The following is a 21,085-nucleotide window of genomic DNA, read 5'->3' as shown; positions in this document are numbered from 1 at the left end:
CCTGCCATGGTATTCTGCAAGATCTGCCTCTCTTGCCTCTCACAAATCCACTCCTGGCAACACTTCCCTGGGACCTCCACACGTCTTGGATGAGGGCAGTCTGGAGAGGGGAGGCGAACGTCCTCGCTGCAGAGGGGGATGCACGTGAACCCTCCTCCTGTGCAGCGGCACTGAAGCTTACAGCTTGGCTGGAACACTTCCCCATCCTGGTAGATCTTGCCATTTGCTTCGCAGCTGTCATCACCCTCCTCGACTGTAGCCAACATTCAGAATAATCAGAGAGAAGAGGACAAATGAAATTTCATTCAACCTGCGAGTGAGCTCCCACCTAATATTAATTGAGGAATCCTAATCACACATCCCATGTGCTGAAATGGAAATTTGCTCCGAGCTTTTATGCATGGACTGTCTATTTCTATCTGTTCTTTTCTAGTCAAAACAAAAATTCCAGGAGGTGTGATCTAAAACCTGGTCCCTTGAGGGCCGGGATTTTCCCTATATAAACATTTCCGCACATTACGGTTAGGGCCTGCTGTGTGTCCCTCCACTGCAGGGGGTAGTTAGAACAGGGGCTTTTCAACAGTGGCACTGAGGACATGGATTACTCTCTTTCCACAAAACTTTGTCCTTCTGCTCCAACTCTGCTGGCTTTCAGGCTCCAAGTGAAAGCAGTTCTATTCCAGAGGGCTTTGGGAGGAAAGTTGAATTTCTTGCAGATCATGCTTTTGCTTGGTTTTTACTCATTAGTTATGATTTTTTGTGGTGTGTTTCTTGTGTGTGGTTTTTAAAAACAAACAAACAACCTTTTGGTAATTTATTTTGTGAAATGTATACGCTGCCTTGGATTTTGAAACAGAAGGTAGGATACAAATATTTTAATCAATCAATAAATACATATTTTTGGAGCTGAACACTGAACCTAAACACCAAAACCATTATGCAAAATTCAGAGCTTTGGTCCTAAAGACAAACCTGATGATCAGGAGAACCCAGCTGTGTGCCAGTGCCTTCTGCCACCACGACAGCAAGCAGGAGGTAGCTTGCTGCTGTACTGAGAATAATCCTTGTTGTGTGAAGGATTCCCATGGAGACAATATTCCCCAAAGCAGAAGACAGGTGCATGATTGAAAGAAAGGTTGTATTGCCATCTGGCTATTTTCTTTTGCTGTGTCAGAGTCTTCAGCTGAGAAATCAATCTGTAACATTTGAAGGGGGAGTGCCACTTTAGAAACACCCAGATTTAGAGTGGAACCCAAATCCATGAATATACCCACACCTTATGCTCTGTTTACTTTTGAATCTACTTTGCATCCAAACAGGTCAGAGTGGGTTTGACCAAAGAATATAAGAACATGTGGAGCTGCCTTATGCTGAGTCAGACTATTGGTCTATTTAGCTCAGTATGGTCTGATCTGACTTGTAGTGGCAGTCTAGCTCTCCGGCAGAGGTTTTCCCCATCACCTGCTACCTGATCCTTCTATCTGAACCTGAGACCTTCTGCAAACAAATTATGTTTTCTACCACTGAGATGGCATCTCCCCATTATATTAAGGCAGGGGATTTCAAACTTGAGTCTTCAGATGATGTTGGACTACAACTCCCACTGTCCCCAGCTACAATGGCCTGTTGTGACTGGGGATGATGGGAGCTGTGTAGTCCAACAATATCTGAAGACCCTAGTTTGAAAACCCCTGCCTTAAGGCTTTCCAATGTAGTAGTAGTAATAAAAGTACCAAATGCAGTCGATAACATCTGGTAGACTGTGGAGCTATTCCCATGATCAAGCAAAATCGAGCTAGGGGAGCCTAGGCCGATTTTGTCTGATTGTGCAAAAGGCGAGCCCATGCAAAAGGCGAGCCCGGTGGCTTCCAGGCAGTTAACCCGCCTAAGTACCCCTCCCCTAAAACCGGGTTTGCAGAGTGAGCACTCCGCAAACCCGGTTTTCAAGATCGTGAGTAGCTGCAATGCGGCTCCGCGCTGCAGCTACTCACAAGGAAACCCCCGGAGGGGAGGCGAAAAGCCGCCTCCCAGCTCTGGGGGTCTTGCCAGCATGCCCTGCGTGCTCATGCAGGGCATGCTGGAGCTTCCAGGGGCTAATTAGCCCCCGCTCCCCCCGGCCCCCACTGGATCCGTCACGGAGCTGGCAATCGTGTGGGCGGCCGGATCAGCTCCCTCCCTGATCGTCTGCGGGGAGAGTGGGCTTAGCCTGCTCTCCCCGCTCTGCTGCACAAACTAGGTCTCACTGATCGTGAGACCTGGCTCTGTGTGTAAATAGTGTAACAACAACAATAATAACAACTAGGGATGTGCATGAGACCGCGGAGCTGCGGTCCGGCACTGGGGTGGGGGGCTCTTTAAGGGCGGGGGAGGGTGTACTTACCCCTCCCGCTGCGTTTCCCCCGCCGGCGCGTTAGTTTCGGAAAGCTCTTGGGGCGGCAGGATACCTCCCTGCCACCCCTTCCCCGTCGTCAGCAAAAGGCTTCAAAAAGCCTTTTGCACATGCGCAAGTCATGTCTCAGTGACGCACGCGCGCACGTGACACGGAGACGTGATGTGTGTGTGCAACGTGCGCACGCGCAAAAGGCTTTTTGAAGCCTTTTGCCAATGATTGGGGGAAGGGGCGGCAGGGAGGTATCCTGCCACCCCAAAAGCTTTCCGAAACTAACGCGCTGGCGGGGGAAACGTGGCGGGAGGGGTAAGTACACCCTCCCCCGCCCTTAAAGAGCCCCCCCACCCCAGTGCCGGACCGCTGGACCGCCCTCATGTCCGGACCGGTCCGGAGGCCTTCAGAATGGCCTCCGGACTAGTCCATGCACATCACTAATAACAACAACAAAACAATAGTGGTGTCAATAGTTGTTGGTGCCCTTGGTGCAGTACTAAAAGAACCAGAACGCCATCTCAGCACCAATAAAATTACAACACATCAACTACAGAAGGCCACACTACTCGGGACAGCATGAATACTATGATGATATCTTTAATTCTTCTATAGTTATCCTAGACCCTTGGAAAGGGTGCAATAATCAAAGTACCAAATCCAGTCAATAACATCTGGTAGACTGTGTGTAAATAGCATAACTACAACAACAAAAAGAATCATAACAACAACAACTTTATTTGTTAGCTGCCCCATAACAAATTGTTACCAAATTGTTCTTGTTATTCCATGTTCCTCAAAAATTGATTCCCACTTGTCTGAAACCGTTGTTTATTATCTTAACTGCATCTGCATTTTTCAGATCGCAAAACAGCCTTCCTCACTACTTTATTTGCCCACCAAATATACTAACCCCCAAGATATGTCTCAAGAATCCTCAAACTGTAGTATTGTAGAAAGAAAGGCCCACGAGCTGATCACAGTTCTTTTGCCCTTTCTTGAGAGTTTTCTAAGGGGGAACAGTGATTTTGTTCCTAGTTAGGTCACGTTATTTTGCAAAGGGCTGATGTTTGTTTAGCTCACATCCCTGTCAGCTGACCTGAACTCTCCAAGCAGGACAGGAAATCAGGGCATATTTGCTAAGTTTTGTTTGCGTTCCTGCCAGCTACCATGGGAGCTCCAGAGAAAGACTAGAGAAGACACAGTTGTGATGTGAAACCAAGCTTGCACTGTGTACCTACTTCCTGAACTGTAATCAAAAATGTTGATTTATGTGACTGTGATAGCATTATCCTTTTCTAGCGAGATAGCTCACCAAACAGTGGGAAAGTCTGAAATCTGCAGCATGGCCCATTCAGAGCTCAGAAGGTTTGAAAATGCAAAATGTGGGGAGGGCAAAGGAAGATTATTGGTTCATAGGCTGCTGATATCACAATGGCCCTTAACTCTCCAGCGATGCAGCTGTTTCCTAACCAAGGCCAGCTGTCTTCCAGGCAAACAAGGCAGTCACCTACGGCGCCAAGTGGGGAGAGGTGCTAATGACCCAGGTAACGTGACACCCCCACAGGTGCGAGCAAACAAGTGGGTAGGTGACTGAGCAGGCCTTCCCATCCCTGTTGTATACCTGGCTGCCTATTTACTCCCCTCGCCACTTCTGCCTGCTGCTCTTGCCACTTCTGGCTGCTTCTAGGTAGCCAGCCTGCTGTGCGGCGTGTTACAATCACATCACCATGTCATGCGGTAATGTCATTATAATGCACCACGGCAGGCCAGAGGTAGCAAGGAGAGCATGTGGGCGACCAGGCAGGTGGCAGGGACTAGAGATGTGCATGGTCCGGAGCAGTCTGGACCAGCACCGAAGGGGGGCCTTTCTTTTAGGGCGGGGAGGGCTTGCTTACCCCTCCCACCTCTTTGCCCCCTCCAGCGCCCATATTCTATTGTGTAATTGGGGCGCTGGAAACCAGCCGCCCCAGCCACCCCCCCAGCGAGCGGATTAGGGGCAAAGGAAAGCTACTGCCGCCCTCCCACCCTCCCGCACGGAGGTCTACCCAGCCTCTTCCCGGCGGGTAGACCGGGCCTCTGGCGGAAGTTCCATTAGATCAGGTGTCCTATCGCGCGCGCGCACAAGGCCCCAGTTGGGCCTGAGAGTTTGGCGAGAGAGGAGCTCTGTTCGCGAGCTCCTCTCTTTTTTTGGCAAACAATGTGGTGAGCACTCGGGGGGGGGCGGCAGGTGGGAGGGAGTGGGGCGGGAGGCCGGCAGTAGCTTTCTTTTGCCCCTAATCCGCTCACGGGGGGGCGGCGGGGGGGGGCTGGGGCGGCTGGTTTCCAGCACCCCAATTACACAATAGAATACGGGCGCTGGAGGGGGCAAAGAGGCGGGAGGGGTAAGCAAGCCCTCCTGCCCTTAAAGGAAGACCCCCCACCCGGACCCGGACCAGCCAAGTCCGAACCGGTCTGGACAGTTCGGAGGCCTTTAGAATGGCCTCCAGACCGGTTCGGACACACCCCTAGCAGGGACCACACTCTGCATAGCCACACTCTGAGTTTTGCTTCTACATCATGAGGCTAAAGTGTGACAAATAAACTGAATTCAAGTCATTCCCTGGCATCTCCAGGGTGCTTTCCAGATTGCACGCGACAACAGCGGTAAAATGCTTTGGCTGGGCAGGATCATATTGAAAACATAAAGTAAAGGTCCAGCCGTTTGTTGTGCAAAGCCACCAGCAGGGGGAGCAGACTTTTCTAGCTTGCGCAAACCTCCTAGAACGGGAAAATACAGCTACTTTTTTGTGGTGCACATGCAACATTGTAGCACTCTAATGCAAAGATAAAATCTGAGAGAAGGCATTGGAAATGTGAACATCACTTTGCTGACAGTGCAGGGACTGCAATGTCACAACAATCCAGGAAGTACGGAAGCACACTTAGCAGATACATAGCGACACTGTTGTAGCATGTAAACTGGAAAGCACCCAGGTGGGGATGGGAGAGAAACCTTGGAAAGTTACTGCATTAAACCTTGGAAAGTTACTGTCAGTCAGTGTAGACAATATTGAGCTAGATGGACGAATGGTCTGACTCGGCATACGGCAGCTTCCTAAGTTCTGGAGTGGCTTTGATGTATCTATAGCCTCAACATTGGCACCCTTTAGACAAGGCATCAGCTTTGAATCCTATTCTGCTGCTTACACTTGCTGCTCCATGTCCTCTCTGCTATCAGCGACTAGTAAAAATATCTCACTTGTCCAGTGTTAGTATTTGGCATTTAATGGAGCCTTTTCTCACTAAATGGAACAAACTGATTCCTAGATGTAACTTGGAATAGAGTTGGAATAGGGTTGTGTTTCTGAGTTTCTAGCAGCCCTAGAAAATTCTAGGTGGGGAAGGGTTCCAATCAGACCATGGCGCAGTGGGAGGGTGGATTAGGCTGGTGCTGTTTTCCTAGCTGGATACACATTTCCTGAAGCTGTATGATACCTGCATGTTTTACCCTGCATGACAAAGGAGGACAGCATCAAGGGAGGAATTCTAATCTGAAAAACATTTTAAAATTCCTCCAGGACCCCAGCCCTAATCCGAATCTTCTCCTACCAGCCCCTGCAGCTGCTGTTATCACTGGCTGACATGCTATGCAATGTCATGCAAGCAGTGGGACGTCACATCCATACACAGATGACACACAAGAGCGCTGCTGGGCAGGTACAAAATTGCACCCAGGGAACTGCATGACAGTGAAGCCAATAAGGCAGTTCATACAATTGGTAAGAGGGTAGGACAAGTCTCCTATGAAGCTTTGAGAGCTGTGTGCATGCTCCTGGTTTTCTATCAGGAAGGAGAGCTGGTCTTGTGGTAACAAGCATGAATGGTCCCCTTGCAAGCAGGGTCTGCCCTGGTTTGCATTTGAATGGGAGACTATATGTGTGACCTCTGTAAGATATCCCCCTTAGGGGATGGGGCCACTCTGGGAAGAGCACCTGCTTGCTTGCATGCATAAGGTTCCCAAGTCCTCTCCCTGGCATCTCCAAGATAGGGCTGAGAGAGACTCATGCCTGCAACCTTGGAGAAGCCTCTGCCAGTCTGTGTTGACAATACTGAGCTAGATGGACCAATGGTCTGACTCAGTATAAGGCAGCTTCCTATGTTCCTATCATCTGTTAGCATCCCCTGCTAACTGGGCAAAGAGGCACCTTTTACCATGGTGATTCTCTTTATTTAGCAGGGGGAGAGTAACTGGCCCTATCCACCCTCAGCACACTACCTCCAGTGACTGTTGCTGGTGTCTATCTTGTGGGGTTTTTTTTAAGAATGTGAGCCCTTTGGGGACAGGGAGCCATCTTATTTATTTATTATTTCTCTGTGTAAACTGCCCTGAGCCATTTTTGGAAGGACAGTATAGAAATTGAATTAATTAGTTAGTTAATTAATTAATTAATAATAACTACATAGAAGGAGAGGGAAGTGATCATCTGTGAGACAGGAGATGTATTGGATGGTGCTGTCCTCCTACCCAGCACTTATACCCAGCCCTTTAATGAGGTAATGTCATGGCTCTGACTTCTGACTCAGAAGAGTCAGAGCAGGAATGGGAGGATTCGCCTGCTAGTGAGGGCTCAGTGGCACAGCAACAGGATTTGGCAGGGAGACCAGACTCTGGAGCTGAGGATTTGCAACAGCTGCCAGACATGATTTCTGATGGGGAGGAGCCTGGGATTTCACCTGTCTTGAGAAGGTGTCTCAAGAGGCAAGCTCAGTGGAGTCATGCAGGCGCAGGAGATCACAAGAGAGGAAGCTGAAGTGCTGACTCAGGGAAGCCTGATTGGCTGCTGGTTCTCTTGAGCCATATATATTTAGCAGTCTCTCAATTGCTCAGATGCTGTTTGCAACTTTCGCTGGCCACAGACAGTGTGCTATTTGAATTCCTAACTTTTCCAAGTTCCAGTTTGCCTTGTTTATGCTTTCCTGTTTTGTTCCAATAATTCCTTGTTTCTGGTGTCCTTCACTCTTTTCATTCTTTGCTCTGTGTTTTCTTTTCACTTATTACTCAGTTATTGTTAGAGGGGGGTACCTAGTTCAGTTCAGGGGGACTTAGTTCATTTACTATTTTCTTTGTGAGCCTATTATTTTCTTCACGTAGCTTCTTTGCTACTTTATGTTAACTCACAGGGGGAGTGCTGAAGTGGGTTGTAAATCCTGTTGGGTGAGCCGAGCTAACAGATTTACGACAGGTAAGAGGAAAAGCCATCCAACCCAGCTCCTTCTTCCTTAGAGACTATCACCCCCCTCCTCTTGCCTAGCCATTTGCTAACAGCCAATCAAAATTCAGGAGCGCACATAGCTTCAGAAGCTTCGTAGGATACTTGTCCTACCCTCTTAGCAATTGTGTCAACTGCCATATAATATATAATGGCTTCACTGTCACACAGCTCAATTTGTGCAATGTTTTGCAATTATTCAACAGCACTCGTGTGTAAATGTTAGGTTATACCTCATGCCTAATGATGAATAGCATGTCAGCCACTTTTTAAATAAAAAGACAGGAAATCTATCAATATTCACATCTAGTTTGGCCCCAACATACACGTCTAGGAGAGATCTTGTAGTCAAATAAAGGCGTGAAAGCTTGCATAATATTATGAATGCAAGGGAAAGCAAGGGAATGCTTGCATAATGTTGCATAATATTCACGTCTAGTTTGGCCCCAACACACATATCTAAGAGAGATCTTGTAGTCGAATAAAGGGGTGAATGCTTTCATCTCAGAAACATCCCGCGTTTTTCCTAGCCACATGGCCATTCTTTCTGCATGCAGTAGACTCTTATGGCTCCATTCAGTTTAAGGGAGCCAATTTTGCCCCCTAAGCTGCAGGGATTCCTCCTGAAAAGAGTAACAAGGGTACTTTGCTCACAGTTGCAGGTTCCTCTCCTCCCCATAGGAGTGTTGCTGTAATCACAGATAAGTCCCTGGCTCTTATCGCACACGTGAAGGTAGTTGCAGGGCTCTCCCAGCCTGCGGGCACAGATGTTGCAGCAGCCGCATCCATCCAGAACCAAGGGGGAGCCGGGAGGGCATTGGGGAGGGAGCCAAGGGCAATAGCATGGAGTTGGGCAGAGCTGAGCATACACCTGGGAAGAAAGAAGGAGGGAGAGCAAACTTCTGATATCATGGTATTTTTAGGTGCTTATTTAGGGTACAGTCTCCTGGATGGTGTCCCTCAGTGTCCCCTGTAACAGAGATTCCCAGAGGTTGTTGACTACAACTCCATCATCACCAGCTGCAATCAATGGCTTGTGGCTGGGGATTATGGGGGTTGTAGTCAACAGCCTCTGGGAATCCCTGTTACAGGGAACAGACATATAAGCCCTCCTAGAAATGAGTGGGAACAGCTCAAGAGAACAGAAGGCCTCCAGAAAAAGGTATAAAATAGGTTTGGCAAGAACTGTTTCTTGAGAGACGAACTCCACAAGTAGTTTAATTCACAGCAGATCAACGGAAGCCAAAAGTATGCAGCATTTTGCATGATCCTTTACTAGCAGCACTGCATAAGCAAAGGTTACTTCTCTACCAAAGGTCAACTTTGATAGATGGAACCAAGGAAAGTGTGACTTGATTGTATTCGCATTAGGCTAGTTCACACGGTCCCTATCAGGGTAGGAGCAGCAACCAGCCAGGCTAGAAAAGTCGGTGCATAGTTGGGGGGACTCAAAAGGGAAGATAGAAGGAGGGCGCTCTTCCCTCTAACAGGGATTCCCAGATATTGTTGACTACAACTCCCAGCATCCCCAGCTGCAGGGGCCTTTGGCTGGGGATTTTGGGAGTTGTAGTCAACAACATCTGGGAATCCCTGTTAGAGAGTACACTGGAGGAGGGGGAGTGATTGTTGACTGGGAGTGGTGGTTTTTCATCCACCCTTGCTTAAATGCTGGGGAGATAATCTCCCTCTGACCCAGCTCCTGCCTCCCACATGATCCTCCTGCCTTGTTCTTGAGTTCACATGATGGCAGATCATGTGACAGCAGAGCACGCCCGGCTCTTCCTACCCCGGCTGGATGCTCTTCCTACCCTGAGTTGGGTTGTATAAATCAGCCTATTATTGATCACCAGCTTCAGCATATAATTGCACAACTGAACTACCTGGCCATGGAATAGACAGTTACGTATGTTTGCATAAGTTCCTGACTGAGCATGCTGCCAGTTAGGTGCTGTACAAGTGCAGAGTCCAGCAGGTTTTCCTCTGCATAGGCAGAAACAAGAATTCATTCATTATCATTCTGTACATACAATTTCCCACCTACTGGCATCATTCATAGAAAATGCTAGAAAAGCAATATTGATCTGTTCTTAATTTAGATTCAGTGCTGAGAGGAGCAAAAAGAACTAGAATCGTCCGCCACCCTGCTATGTGGGTAAAGAGGAAACTTTAAAAACATAAGAACAGCCCTGCTGGATCAGGCCCAAGGCCCATCTAGTCCAGCATCCTGTTTCACACAGAGGCCCACCAAATGCTGCTGGGAAGCCCACAGGCAGGAGCTGAGGACATGCCCTCTCTCCTGCTGTTACTCCCCTGCAACTGGTACTCAGAGGCATCCTGCCTCTGAGGCTGGAGGTGGCCCACAGCCCTCAAAGTAGTAGCTGTTGATAGACCTCTCCTCCATGAAGTTATCCAAATCCCTCTTAAAGCCACCCAGGTTATAGGCTGTCACCACATCTTGTGGCAGAGAATTCCACAGGTTGATTATGCGTTGTGTGAAAAAGTACTTCCTTTTGTTGATCCTAAATTTCTTGGCAATCAATTTCATGGGATGACCCCTGGTTCTAGTGTTATGTGAGAGGGAGAAACATATCTATCAACTTTCTCCACATCATGCATGATTTTATAGACCTCTGTCATGTCTCCCCACAGTAGTCTTTTTTCTAAACTAAATAGCCCCAGGTGTTGGAGCCTTGCCTCATAAGAAAGGTGCTCTAGGCCCTTGATCATCTTGGTTGCCCTCTTCTGCACCTTTTCCAGTCCTACAATGTCGTCCTTTAGGTATGGTGACCAGAATTGTATGCAGTACTCCAAGTGTGGTCGCACCAAAATTTTGCATATGGGCATTATAACATTAGCAGTTTTATTTTCAATCTTCTTCCTAATGATTCCTAGCATGAAATTGGCCTTTCAAACTGAATTGAACCTTCAAAGTGGTGGATCTCTTATATTTAGCAGGAGAATCACTCTCTTTATTCAGCCCAGCAGAACATATCTCCAAAGGCTGGTGTCTCCTCACAGTCACTCCATGAGGCGAGGTAAGCTGGATGCCTCAAGCAGAAAATTATTGGGGTGCCTGCAAGATGTGCCTCGCCTGCCTCCTCCTGCTTCCTCCACCACCCACTTTTCTCCTCCTGCTTCTCTCCTCTTCCATTGCTTCCTGCCTTCGCTTAGCATATTTTCACAAGCGCTTTGTTAGAATGTTGGGCAACCTGTGTGAACACAGCCTGAAGTACTTCTTGCTCTCTGAAGAAACCAGAGGGGGATTCAGTATCCATGACAACTCACGCTTAGGCTACTGAGTTGACAAGGGCCAAGAATTGTATGAGAAGCTGCCTGAAGATATCCTCTTACAATGGGTGACTCATCTGCATTGCTTTCCTCCTCTAACCCATTTATATGGTTTATATACAGGAAAATTATGCAGAAAACAATAGCCTCAACATGAAAAGATTTTCTTTTGGATGCAAATGGGTTTGCAAACTGAAAAGGGGGGAAATGCATTTTATTGTGATGCTATTGTTTGCTGCATATAAATCACAGAATGGGGTCATTTATCTCCCTCATAGGACTTGGAAGCAAAACATATCCAGTCATTCACAAGAGCCCTGTTTGAACACACTGGCTGACATTCAGAGCAAGAAGCTGTGGTGCAGAGAGAGGAACAAACTAACAGCACTTCCAGGCTAACTGCACCAGGCAAGGGGCGGTTTTTGAAGACCTCTCCTTCCCCAGGAAGTGGCTGTGCAGACCTCAGAGACATGTTTGGGGTGGCCATTCCCATGGTGGTGGGCAGTCAACAAGGCCATGGTGTTGGCAGGTCAGCAGGCCATTACAGGGAAAGGGAAATCAGAAACTTAATAGCTGTTTCTCCTTCCAGCTGGCCTATTAGCTCTTTGACCTTGGGGAGCAGTGCCAGTGACCCACAGCACCTTACCTTGCTCTTTTGTAATCCCAGGTCAGTCTAAAACAAACCAGAGATCATCCATGATTTGATTTTGGATGAAGGAGCTGACCTGCTTTTTGGATGCAGGAGCTGTACGGAGACCTGGTCGGGGGAGGCTAGTGGTCCAGTCTGGTCCCAGCTTCCCCCAGCAGGATACTCTGTGCTGGAACAGGTGAGAGGATGTGGGCAGGGAGGTGGCCTGGCTGTGGTATACAAGAACACTGTCTCCCTTACCAGGATCCCTCTCAGAGAATTGGTCCATATAGAGTGTCTATACCTAAGCTTAGGGACCAAGGATAGATTGGGACTACTGTTGTGTATAGATTGCTTCGTTGTTCAAGAGAGTCTCTAAATGAGCTGAAGGACCTGGTTGCAGGATTGGCATTGGAGTCATCCAGACTGTTGGTGGCAGGGGACAGCAATGTTCACAATGGGACCGGGTTGTCAGGAGCAGTTCAGGAGTTCATAGCAACCATGACAACTATGGACCTATCCAAAGTGGTCTTTGGACTGATGCATGTTGCTGGTCACACACTCGATTTGGTCTTTTACTCTGATCAGGGTAGTGTTCTGTGCATGAGGACTCCTGTAATTTCCCCATTGTCATGGATGGACCACTCTGGTTAAAGTAGGATTTGAAACCACAACCCACCTCTGCAGGGATGAAGGACCCATTAGGTTATTCTGCCCGAGAAGGTTACTGGATCCAATAGGATTCCAAGAAGCCTTGGAAGGGTTTCGAGCTGGTTTCATCAATGATTCTGTCGGTGCTCCAGTGCAAACTTGGAAGAAAGAACTCACTAGAGCAGTAGGCACAATCGCTCCTAAGTGTCCTCTCCAACCTGCTTCAAAATTAGTCTTGTGGTATTCAGAAGAGTTATGGGATTTGAAGTGGCGAGGTAGATGACTAGAGCACAAATGGAGAAAGACTCGACTCGAATCCGACAGGTTGCAACATAGAGCACATCTGAAGATCTATGCCAGGCCTGCTCAACTTGGGCCCCACAGCTGTTTTTGAACTACAACTCCCATAATCCCCAGACACAGTGGCCAATAGCCAGGGATTATGGGAATTGTAGGCCAACATCTGCAGGAGGGCCAAAGTTGAGCAGTCCTGATCTATGCTCTGGCAATACATATGACAAAGAAGCAATTCTCTTTTGCCCACATTGTATCCTCAAGTTCACATCCAGCGGAGTTGTCTAGTGTTGTGAGAGGGCTAGTATGAGCCCCAACTCTCTTGAATCCAAATTTGTAACCATCACTTACCCAATGTGATGCTTTTAATGATTTCCCCCCTGTGGACAAAATCTCATATTCAGGCCAAAGTGGGTTCTACAATTAAGGCAGAGTCTGTTATGGAGGTATCCTGCAACTCCTCGTATGTGGTCAAGTTGAATCACTTTCAGTTTGTGACTCCTGAGGATGGGGTCAAGCTGTTTCGGACTGTGCATCCTACCACCGGCTCTCTTCACACTTGCCCAACTTGGCTTATTTTATCTAACAATCAGATTATCTGAGAGGGTCTGGTAAACATCATAAATGCTTCTCTAAGGGAGGTTAGGATGCAACCTTTTCTTCAGGAGGCTATCATTAGACCATACTTGAAAAAACTTACATTGGACCCCCTCAGAGTTAGGCAGCTATAGGCTCGTCTCTACTCTCCCATGTTGGGCAAGGTGATTGAGAGAGTGGTGGCCTCTCAGCTCCAGACAGTCCTGGAAGAAACTGATTATCTAGACCCATTTCAAACTGCCTTTCAATCAGGCTACGAGGTTGAGACTGCCTTGGTTGGCATGATGGATGATCTCCAATTAGGTACTGACAGAGGGAGTGTGATTCTGCTGATCCTTTTGGATATCTCGGCAGCTTTTGATACCATCAACCATGGTATCCTTCTGAGTCATTTGAGGGAGGTGGGATTAGGTGACACTGTTTTACAGTGGTTCCATTCCTAGTTCTTGGGTAAATTCTAGATGGTGTCATTTGCAGACTGTTGCTCTGCAAAGCAAGAGTTACTGTATGGAGTTCCACAAGGCTCCATACTGTCTCTAATGCTCTTCAACACCTACATGAAACTGCTGGGAGAGATGATCAGGAGACTTGGTGCAGGGTTCTATCAATATGCTGACGACACCCAAGTCTATTTCTCCTCTCAGCTTCATGAGGAAATGGCATAACTTCCCTAAATGCCTGCCTGGAGGTAGTAATGGGCTGGATGAGGGATAACTAATTAAAGCTGAATCCAAATAAGATGGAGGTACTGGTTGTGGTGGTCAAGACCTGAGAGATGTTTTAGATCTGCCTGTTCTGGATGGGGTTACACTCCCCACAAAATATCAGATATGTAGCTTGGGAGAACACCTGGATCCAAAACTCTCTCTGGTTTCTCCGGTTGAGGCAGTGGCCAGGAGTGCTTTTTATTAGCTTCAGCTAACATGTCAGCTATGTCAATTTCTGAAGGTAAATGGCCTTTATAAAGTAGTAAATATGCTGGTAACTTCCAGGGTTGACTACTGTTAATGCACCCTATGTGGGACTGCCATTTTTATCTAGTCCAGAAACTACAACTAGTACAGAATGTGGCAACCAGGTTGGTCTCTGGGACAACCTAAAGGGACCATATAACTCTGATTCGGAAAGAGTTGTACTGGCTGCTGCTATGTTTCTGAGCGAGATACAAAGTGCTGGTTATTACCTATAGAGCCCTGAACAGCTTAGGTCCAGGGTACTTAAGAGAGTGCCTCCCTTGTCATGAACTCTGTTGCCTATGAAGATAATCTGGGGAGGTCCAGTTCCAGTTGCCATCAGCTCGTCTGGTGGTTACTTGGGGCTGGGCCTTCTCTGTGGCTGCCCCAGGGCTTTAGAATGCACTCCCTGTCAAAATAAGAGCTTCTCCATCTCTGGTTCCTTTTAAAGAGACCCTTAAGACACACCTGTTTTCTCAGGCATTTTAAAATTAAAACTAATTTTAAACTGTTTAATTGTTTTACTCTGTGAAATAGTTTTAATTATTTATTCTGTGAATTGTTTTTATTATTTTTTTAAAATTCGGTGGAAGTGGTTTATTTTTTTATTTTTATATTGTATAAATAAATATTTTCAATTGGCACAGAGGGCTTCTGGAGAAGGGGAATCATCAAAAATGGCTCCTTCCCTAGTGCACTGGTGAAGTTAATCTGGATGTTAACCTGCTCCTCTCACTGTATTGACACTTCCTTGCTCTGAACACCAGCCAATATTAATTATGAATGGCACTCGTGGCTGTATCAGGGCTTAATGTGCAGCAAAAGGTTAAAAAAAAAACCCTCTCATTATACTATCTAAGATAAAAGCACAAGAGCTAGCAACCAATTTTTTTGTCTGGGAATAAAAGGATTCTGTCATTAGGACAGAATTGACCTGCCTGTACAGCTAAGTTATAATTGTTGAGGGTATATGATTTATTTTAATGGGCTTTCTTCAGTCCACTACATATTATACTTGGATGGAAATTTGTTGCAAATTTGGTACGATCTGATCGGTTTTATCTTTCCCTGGTTTAGAGAAGTGTCCTTAAGTGACACTTAGTCTAATGGTCACAGGCCTCAAGTCTGTGTCTTAGGATTCAAGTAGGCATGCCATTATAACAGTCTCAGCACTTGCAGTATGTCCAAAATTTGGAATTCAAGCAGCAGTCCAAAACCACTGGAAAATGTCTCATTTAAATTGCTTTTTGGGCTCCATTCTCTCTCCCTCCCTCTCTCGCCTATGTTGTTCATTCTAAGCAATTCTGCAGGAGGCATCAGCTGTACATGTGGCTTTCTGTATTTTTGGAGCAAAAATTGGACAACAGTTGAGCAATCTTGAAAAATAATGCCAGCTGCTTGGCATTCTGCCGTTGTAGGGTTGTAACACAGAGAACTAAGCATGCAGAAGAAACTATTTAATTGATTGTTGTTCAGAATCCTAAGCTAAGCTAAAAGAGCATGCCTGTGAAACCAGCACAATTAATGAAGAAGAGCCAGATGTGGGGGTCCCACCAAAATATGGGACCACAGATGCTAAAGCAGTTACACTGGATGTATATTTTGGCCAATGAATTTTAAAAGTTGGCTTTGTAACATGTATTCTCGACAGCATGTTCTCCATCTTCTGCATACACATGACACTTAAGCATGCACATTGAAGACCATTAGTCTTTATGACATCCTTGAATTATTGCAGTTGCCAAACTGGACTCTCTTGATTATAAATTACTTTGTAAGTGGAGGAGGCAATAAATAAATAAATACATCCTGACCATCTAAGCTAACATTTCCCAGCTTCCTTACCTTGGAAAGGAGACAGAAGGAGATCAAGAGAAGTTGGAGTTTCATTCTGACACTTCACATCCCATCCCAGGCAGTTTAGAGACAGCCTCGTGTCTGCCGTTTTTAAAGTCTGCGAGTAAAGTCCTGCAAGTGTTTATATTCTTCCCTGCTCTGATGTCACTCCCAGGCTCCAGTATAAACATGAGTAGGTTTGGACAAGCATCAAGTTGTTTCTCCCCCCTCCCCCCCCCCCACAACCACATTCCAGTTAACGTTTCCATTCACCTCAAGGTGAGAACATGCAACTCATTGACAAAGCACACAGAAGGGAAACTTTGCTGTGTGCAGGTTACAGAAGCAGGAGAGGGAAGAAAACAGTCAAGATATCAAATGGATAAGGTGCATCTCTGACTGGGCAGGTTTCTCTTGGTGTGATAGTATGTTTTCAGGAGACACAGAGCTCTTGGACGGGCAAAAGTTCTGTGTAGTGTGAAAGCTTGGACTCCTGGAGCCGATTGGCATCCAACAGCAGTTCATAAGGTAGGGTTGGATAGTTGTAAGCAGACATTGCTGATGATTGGAGACCAAGGAGAGGAAGCAGGACAGCCATTCTATGAAGTGAGGTGGTTGCCCCAGGCTTATTGGGGTATCCATGTAGCAGCAAGATGCCCTCGTGACCCTGCATTTTTAAAAAGGGGGAGGAGGTGGTGCACACAAGAGGGGTGCATTTAGCACACAGAGGTCTTGAGCCGCCACACTTAGGAACCTAGGAAGCTGCCTTCTACCGAGTTGGACCCTTGGTTCATCTAGCTCAGTATTGTCTACACCAGGGATTCTCAACGTTGGGTCCCCAGAGGTTATTGGACTTCAACTCCCATAATCCCCAACCAAAGGCCACTGGTGCTGGGGATTATGGGAGCTGAAGTCCAGTAACATCTGTGGACCCAACATTGAGAATCCCTGGTCTACATAGTCTGGCAGCAGCTTCACCAAGGTTGCAGGCAGGAGTCTCTCTCTCAGCCCTATCTGAAGATGCCAAGGAGGGAACTTGGAACCTTCTGGTGCTCTTCCCAGAGCAGCCCCATCGGGGAATATCTTACAGTGCTCACACATGTAGTCTCCCATTCAAATGCAGACCAGGGCAGATCTTGCTTAGCAAAGGGGACAATTCATGCTTGCTACCACAAGACCAGCTCTCCTCACTTAGTAATGCGAGACTTCCCTAGTTAGAAGTGGGGGCCACTTGGTGATAGCACAGAGGCAGGGGCAGCACCACACAAAGGCATGGCTGCTGGATGACCAGCAGTGCCCAGTGTGGCACCACCAGCCTATTCCAGGTGCTACTGGTCATGCACTGCATCACACTGGTAAGGCCAGGGGGCCCCTTTCTGCTTTGGTCATTACTAAAGCTTAATGCCTGCCACCCATCCCGTTATATGGGCCACCACTATTTGCATGCACCCTGTCTCTCCAGTTTAGACAAAGGTCTGGTTTACATATGCAGCAGAACAATGTGAGGAAGAAGTGGTGGAGTGGACTGTACCACTTTAGAATACAGGTTGGGGGGGGGGTGTCATGTTTTTGAATTTCTGCTGCATCAAGTTTCCCTGCAAGTAGAAAACTAGCACAGCAGAGAGTGGACTAGCCTAGAACTCTCCCTCTAAACCTAATTTGCTGGTTGGTTGGTTGGTTTTACTTGAAGGGTGGACTTTGTTTTTGTTTTTCACATAGGAAAGAATTCAAAAAGGTCTTACCCACAGCCCGAAGTGGCACAGTCCATTCTACCACCTTATTCTGTGAATTTTCTATACATGTCTAGGTCAAACACTTGATGAATCGCAGATGAATATGCCAATTCCATTGACAAGAATTGTGCCCAAGGTGATATCGTAGTCTTTGACTTGTGATGGCTCAGTCACACATGCAAGCTGTCACAGCCTGCAGCAAGCCAATGAGCATGCATGTGTGAGGCCAGTGAAAGGGCTACTAATAGTCTTACTTGCTTCATTTCTCTTCTGTTTCAATTTTACCTTCATTGTTCGATAAGATCCCATTGATTTTGGCAGGACTGATGTCTGAATAATGAATTTCGGATCAGGGTGTTGCTCTCTACAAGTCCTAGACCATCTCATGAGGAAGCTGGGGGAGAATCAAGAGGTATTTTTCATTGCAAAAGGAATGATGACAGCATTTAGGGTTGTTTTTTACAGAGAATGCTGGAGGATTAGATGGTTGTTTTGAAATCGACTCAGCTGGTTGTCTCTGGTAAACATCACAAGATCTTGTGAGGTCTGGATTGTGTGAGTGTGTGTGATTTGCTACTGATATTTGCATGAGAGGGGATGATCTGCACTGGAATCTGTCATGATTTGCACTCCACTTGCTGGTTTCTTTCATGCATAACCACGTACTTCATTAGGCTAAAAAATGGTGTAACATTTTAACCATGGTCACATACTCTTCACAAAGATCCCCAGCTTTACAATTTTCCCTACCCCCATATATATCAGACAGTCAAATGCTGGATTCACCCATCAGTCTCTCTCTCTCTCTCTCCCACCCCACCCACACACACATTGACATTCAACTTCAGCCAGGCTATCTGCCTTTTAAAAATAAATGAAGTGGCTTACATAGATTTTTACACAAATACTGTTAACTTTACCTTAATAAAACACCACATATATTTTTGAAACTGATTCAGGGGCTGGGGAAGGGTGTTGTGTTGGTAAAATCACAGTTGTTAGCCAATACATGCTTTCCACAGCAGACTTTTCCTCAGTTCAGACTGAATCTTGCTGAAAACTTGCAGAACTAGTTTTTCAGAGCATGCATAGTACAAAAAAAGTTGTACTGAATGTGGTGAGCATGCTTTCAAACTTGCCCTACTGCTTTAAAATGTTATATTTGCCTCTGCTCTTTCATAGTTGATTTTAATCTGAATGGAAAGCTTGTGCTGTCCTCCTCCTTGACTACAATTCCTTCTTCACTATCAGAGCCTTTTTGTTTTCTTATGGTGCATCTGATCTTGTCCTGCTTCCAAGTGGGTGCCCTCAAGGAACAACAAGGTATACTTGGGAAAGCACAGCAAGACTGGAGGTGCAGGACCTTGGAGAGCTCAAAGTGAGCACCTTGCTCCAATAGGATCCAGAGTTCAACCAAGGCCTCCAATGACCTGAGGACTAGATTCCTTCCCCCAAGCTCCACCCACTGTTTAGAGAGGTAAGTGTCTTAAAGGGACAATCCCCTGGTCTAAGTCTTGCACTCTTTTCCAGCAAATCCTTCCTGGGCCCCTGCCTGCACGGGAGAGCAGGCTTGGGGGAGTGTGAGATCCCCAATATAGGTGGGGATAGTTCTTCAGAAGAGTCAGGCTCAGGGGTTGTGAGTTGTGGGGACTGTGCAGTCAGGTTGATGGGCCTCAGCTCTTGCTTAGTGTCAGGGCCTGGGTCCGAGTCTAGTACTGGTCCAGCTAGCCTTTCCAGACTTTGAATGCTGCTGAGGATGTGGGTCATGACAGTCCAGTGCACCTGTGCATAAATTCACCAAGGTACCTGTTAATTTCATCTGCTAATCTTTGAGACTGATGAATTATTCCTGGCTGCAATTCAACTTTGATTCATTTTCAGCCGGTGGCAGAGATGCTAAGCATAGACACCAAGCACTAGGAACACATACAACAATAGGGATGTGCACGGAACCACACGGCGCGGTCAGGCACTGAGGGGGGGGTCTACCTTTAAGGGCGGGGGGGGTAGAACTTACCCCTCCCGCCGCTCTTCCCCCTCCAGCGCTGCGTTTTAAATTGACGTTTTCAGGGCGGCAGCGTTCCTCCCTGCCGCCCCTGCCCCCGTCGTTGCCCGGAAGAAGGAGTAAGACGAGCATGCATGCGCGCGCCGTGCGCGCCACATACATCACACACAGCGTGCGTGTGACGTAAGTAGCGTGCGCGCGCATGCATGCTCATCTTACTCCTTCTTCCAGGCAATGACGGGGGCAGGGGCGGCAGGGAGGAATGCTGCTGCCCCGAAAACTTCAATTTAAAAAGCAGCGCCGGAGGGGGAAGAGCGGCGGGAGGGGTAAGTTCTACCCCCCCCGCCCTTAAAGGTAGACCCCCCCCCTCAGTGTCAGACCGCCGGACTGGTCCGTTTCCGAACCAGTTCGGAGGCCTCCAACATGGCCTCTGAACCATTTCGTGCACATCCCTATACAACAACCTCAGTCCTAAAAACATAAGGAGAGCCCTGCTGGATCAGACAAAAGTCCATCTAATCCAGCATCCTGTTTCCCACAGCAGATACTTCTGGCAAGCTCACAATCGGAGCACGAAGGCAACAGACCATTATGTTCATCAAGCCTTTTATGGAAATGTATACTGAAGCTAATTTGTGTGTTTCCTTCTTGTTCTCCATGTCTTCTCATTCAGTACGTTAGTCCTGTACCTTCAGTACAGTACCTTCAACTACTCTTTGCTTTGCCATCAAGAAGAAAGGGGGGTGGGTCCCTCTTGGTATTCCCTGTAACAGGGATTCCCAGATGCTGTTGACTACAACTCCCATTACTCCCAGCTGCAGTGGCCTTTGGCTGGGAATGATGGGAGTGTGGTCAATGGTATCTGGGAATCCCTGTTACAGAGAACACCAGGCCCTATTATCTTGCAATAAATTGGAGAGTGTGGAAAATACTGCCTTACAAAATGGTATGCTATCGAATCAGTTCTATCTAAGAGGACCGAGTTGCTGGTGCTACAACGACGATGACAACAACGATGATGACGGATATTTATATACCACTTTTCAACCAAAGTTCTCAAAGCAGTTTACATAGAAAAATAAAGAATGCATAAATAAGATGGTCTCCTATCCCCAAAAGGCTCACAATCTAAAAAGAAACATAAGGCAGATTCCAGCAACAGCCACTGGAGGGATGCTGTGCTGGGGTTCGATAGGGCCAGTTGCTCTCCCCCTGCTAAATATAAGAGAATTGCCACTTTAAAAGGTGTCTCTTTGCTCAGTTAGAAGTACTTGTCTACTCTAGAACACTCCACACTGGCTGACATCCTGACTAATACTGCCCTGAGTCATTTTTGGAAGGGAGGTATAGAAATCAAATAAACAAACAAACAAATAAGATTTACTGTGGGAGGTCTGGTTGGCTGGCATACTGCGCAAGGGTATGTCAGTCCAGTAACATTGTGTGTGCACAAGTTGCACGGGTAAAT

The 21,085-nt window shown here is 47.0% G+C and overlaps 1 protein-coding gene and 1 long non-coding RNA gene across 8 annotated transcripts in view; one reads left to right on the top strand and one right to left on the bottom strand.

The window, feature by feature from the left end:
* CCN5 (cellular communication network factor 5) overlaps window positions 1-21,085 on the bottom strand; it is a 116,717-nt gene that overhangs the window by 8,958 nt on the left and 86,674 nt on the right. For 6 of the 7 annotated variants that reach the window (XM_053242866.1, XM_053242862.1, XM_053242864.1 and 3 more), the window contains 3 exons: window positions 17,898-18,006; window positions 8,287-8,503; window positions 2-253 (listed from right to left, as the gene is read on the bottom strand). In XM_053242866.1, coding sequence (XP_053098841.1) covers window positions 2-253; window positions 8,287-8,503; window positions 17,898-17,999 — 571 coding nt within the window. In that variant the 5' untranslated portion in view covers window positions 18,000-18,006. Of the gene's footprint in view, window position 1; window positions 254-8,286; window positions 8,504-15,888; window positions 16,062-17,897; window positions 18,007-21,085 lie in introns of those variants that run through there. The other variant, XM_053242869.1, reaches the window with a different exon arrangement.
* LOC128322118 (uncharacterized) lies at window positions 3,876-20,249 on the top strand. Its single transcript, XR_008305531.1, has 4 exons — window positions 3,876-3,927; window positions 17,934-18,024; window positions 18,864-19,089; window positions 20,159-20,249. It is a non-coding gene; the product is annotated as an uncharacterized LOC128322118 (long non-coding RNA).

Source organism: Hemicordylus capensis, chromosome 4, assembly GCF_027244095.1.
Source record: "Hemicordylus capensis ecotype Gifberg chromosome 4, rHemCap1.1.pri, whole genome shotgun sequence".
Classification (NCBI taxonomy): domain Eukaryota; kingdom Metazoa; phylum Chordata; class Lepidosauria; order Squamata; family Cordylidae; genus Hemicordylus; species Hemicordylus capensis.
The sequence above is the reverse complement of the archived record's forward strand: the minus strand, read 5'-3'. Positions and strand labels throughout refer to the sequence as shown.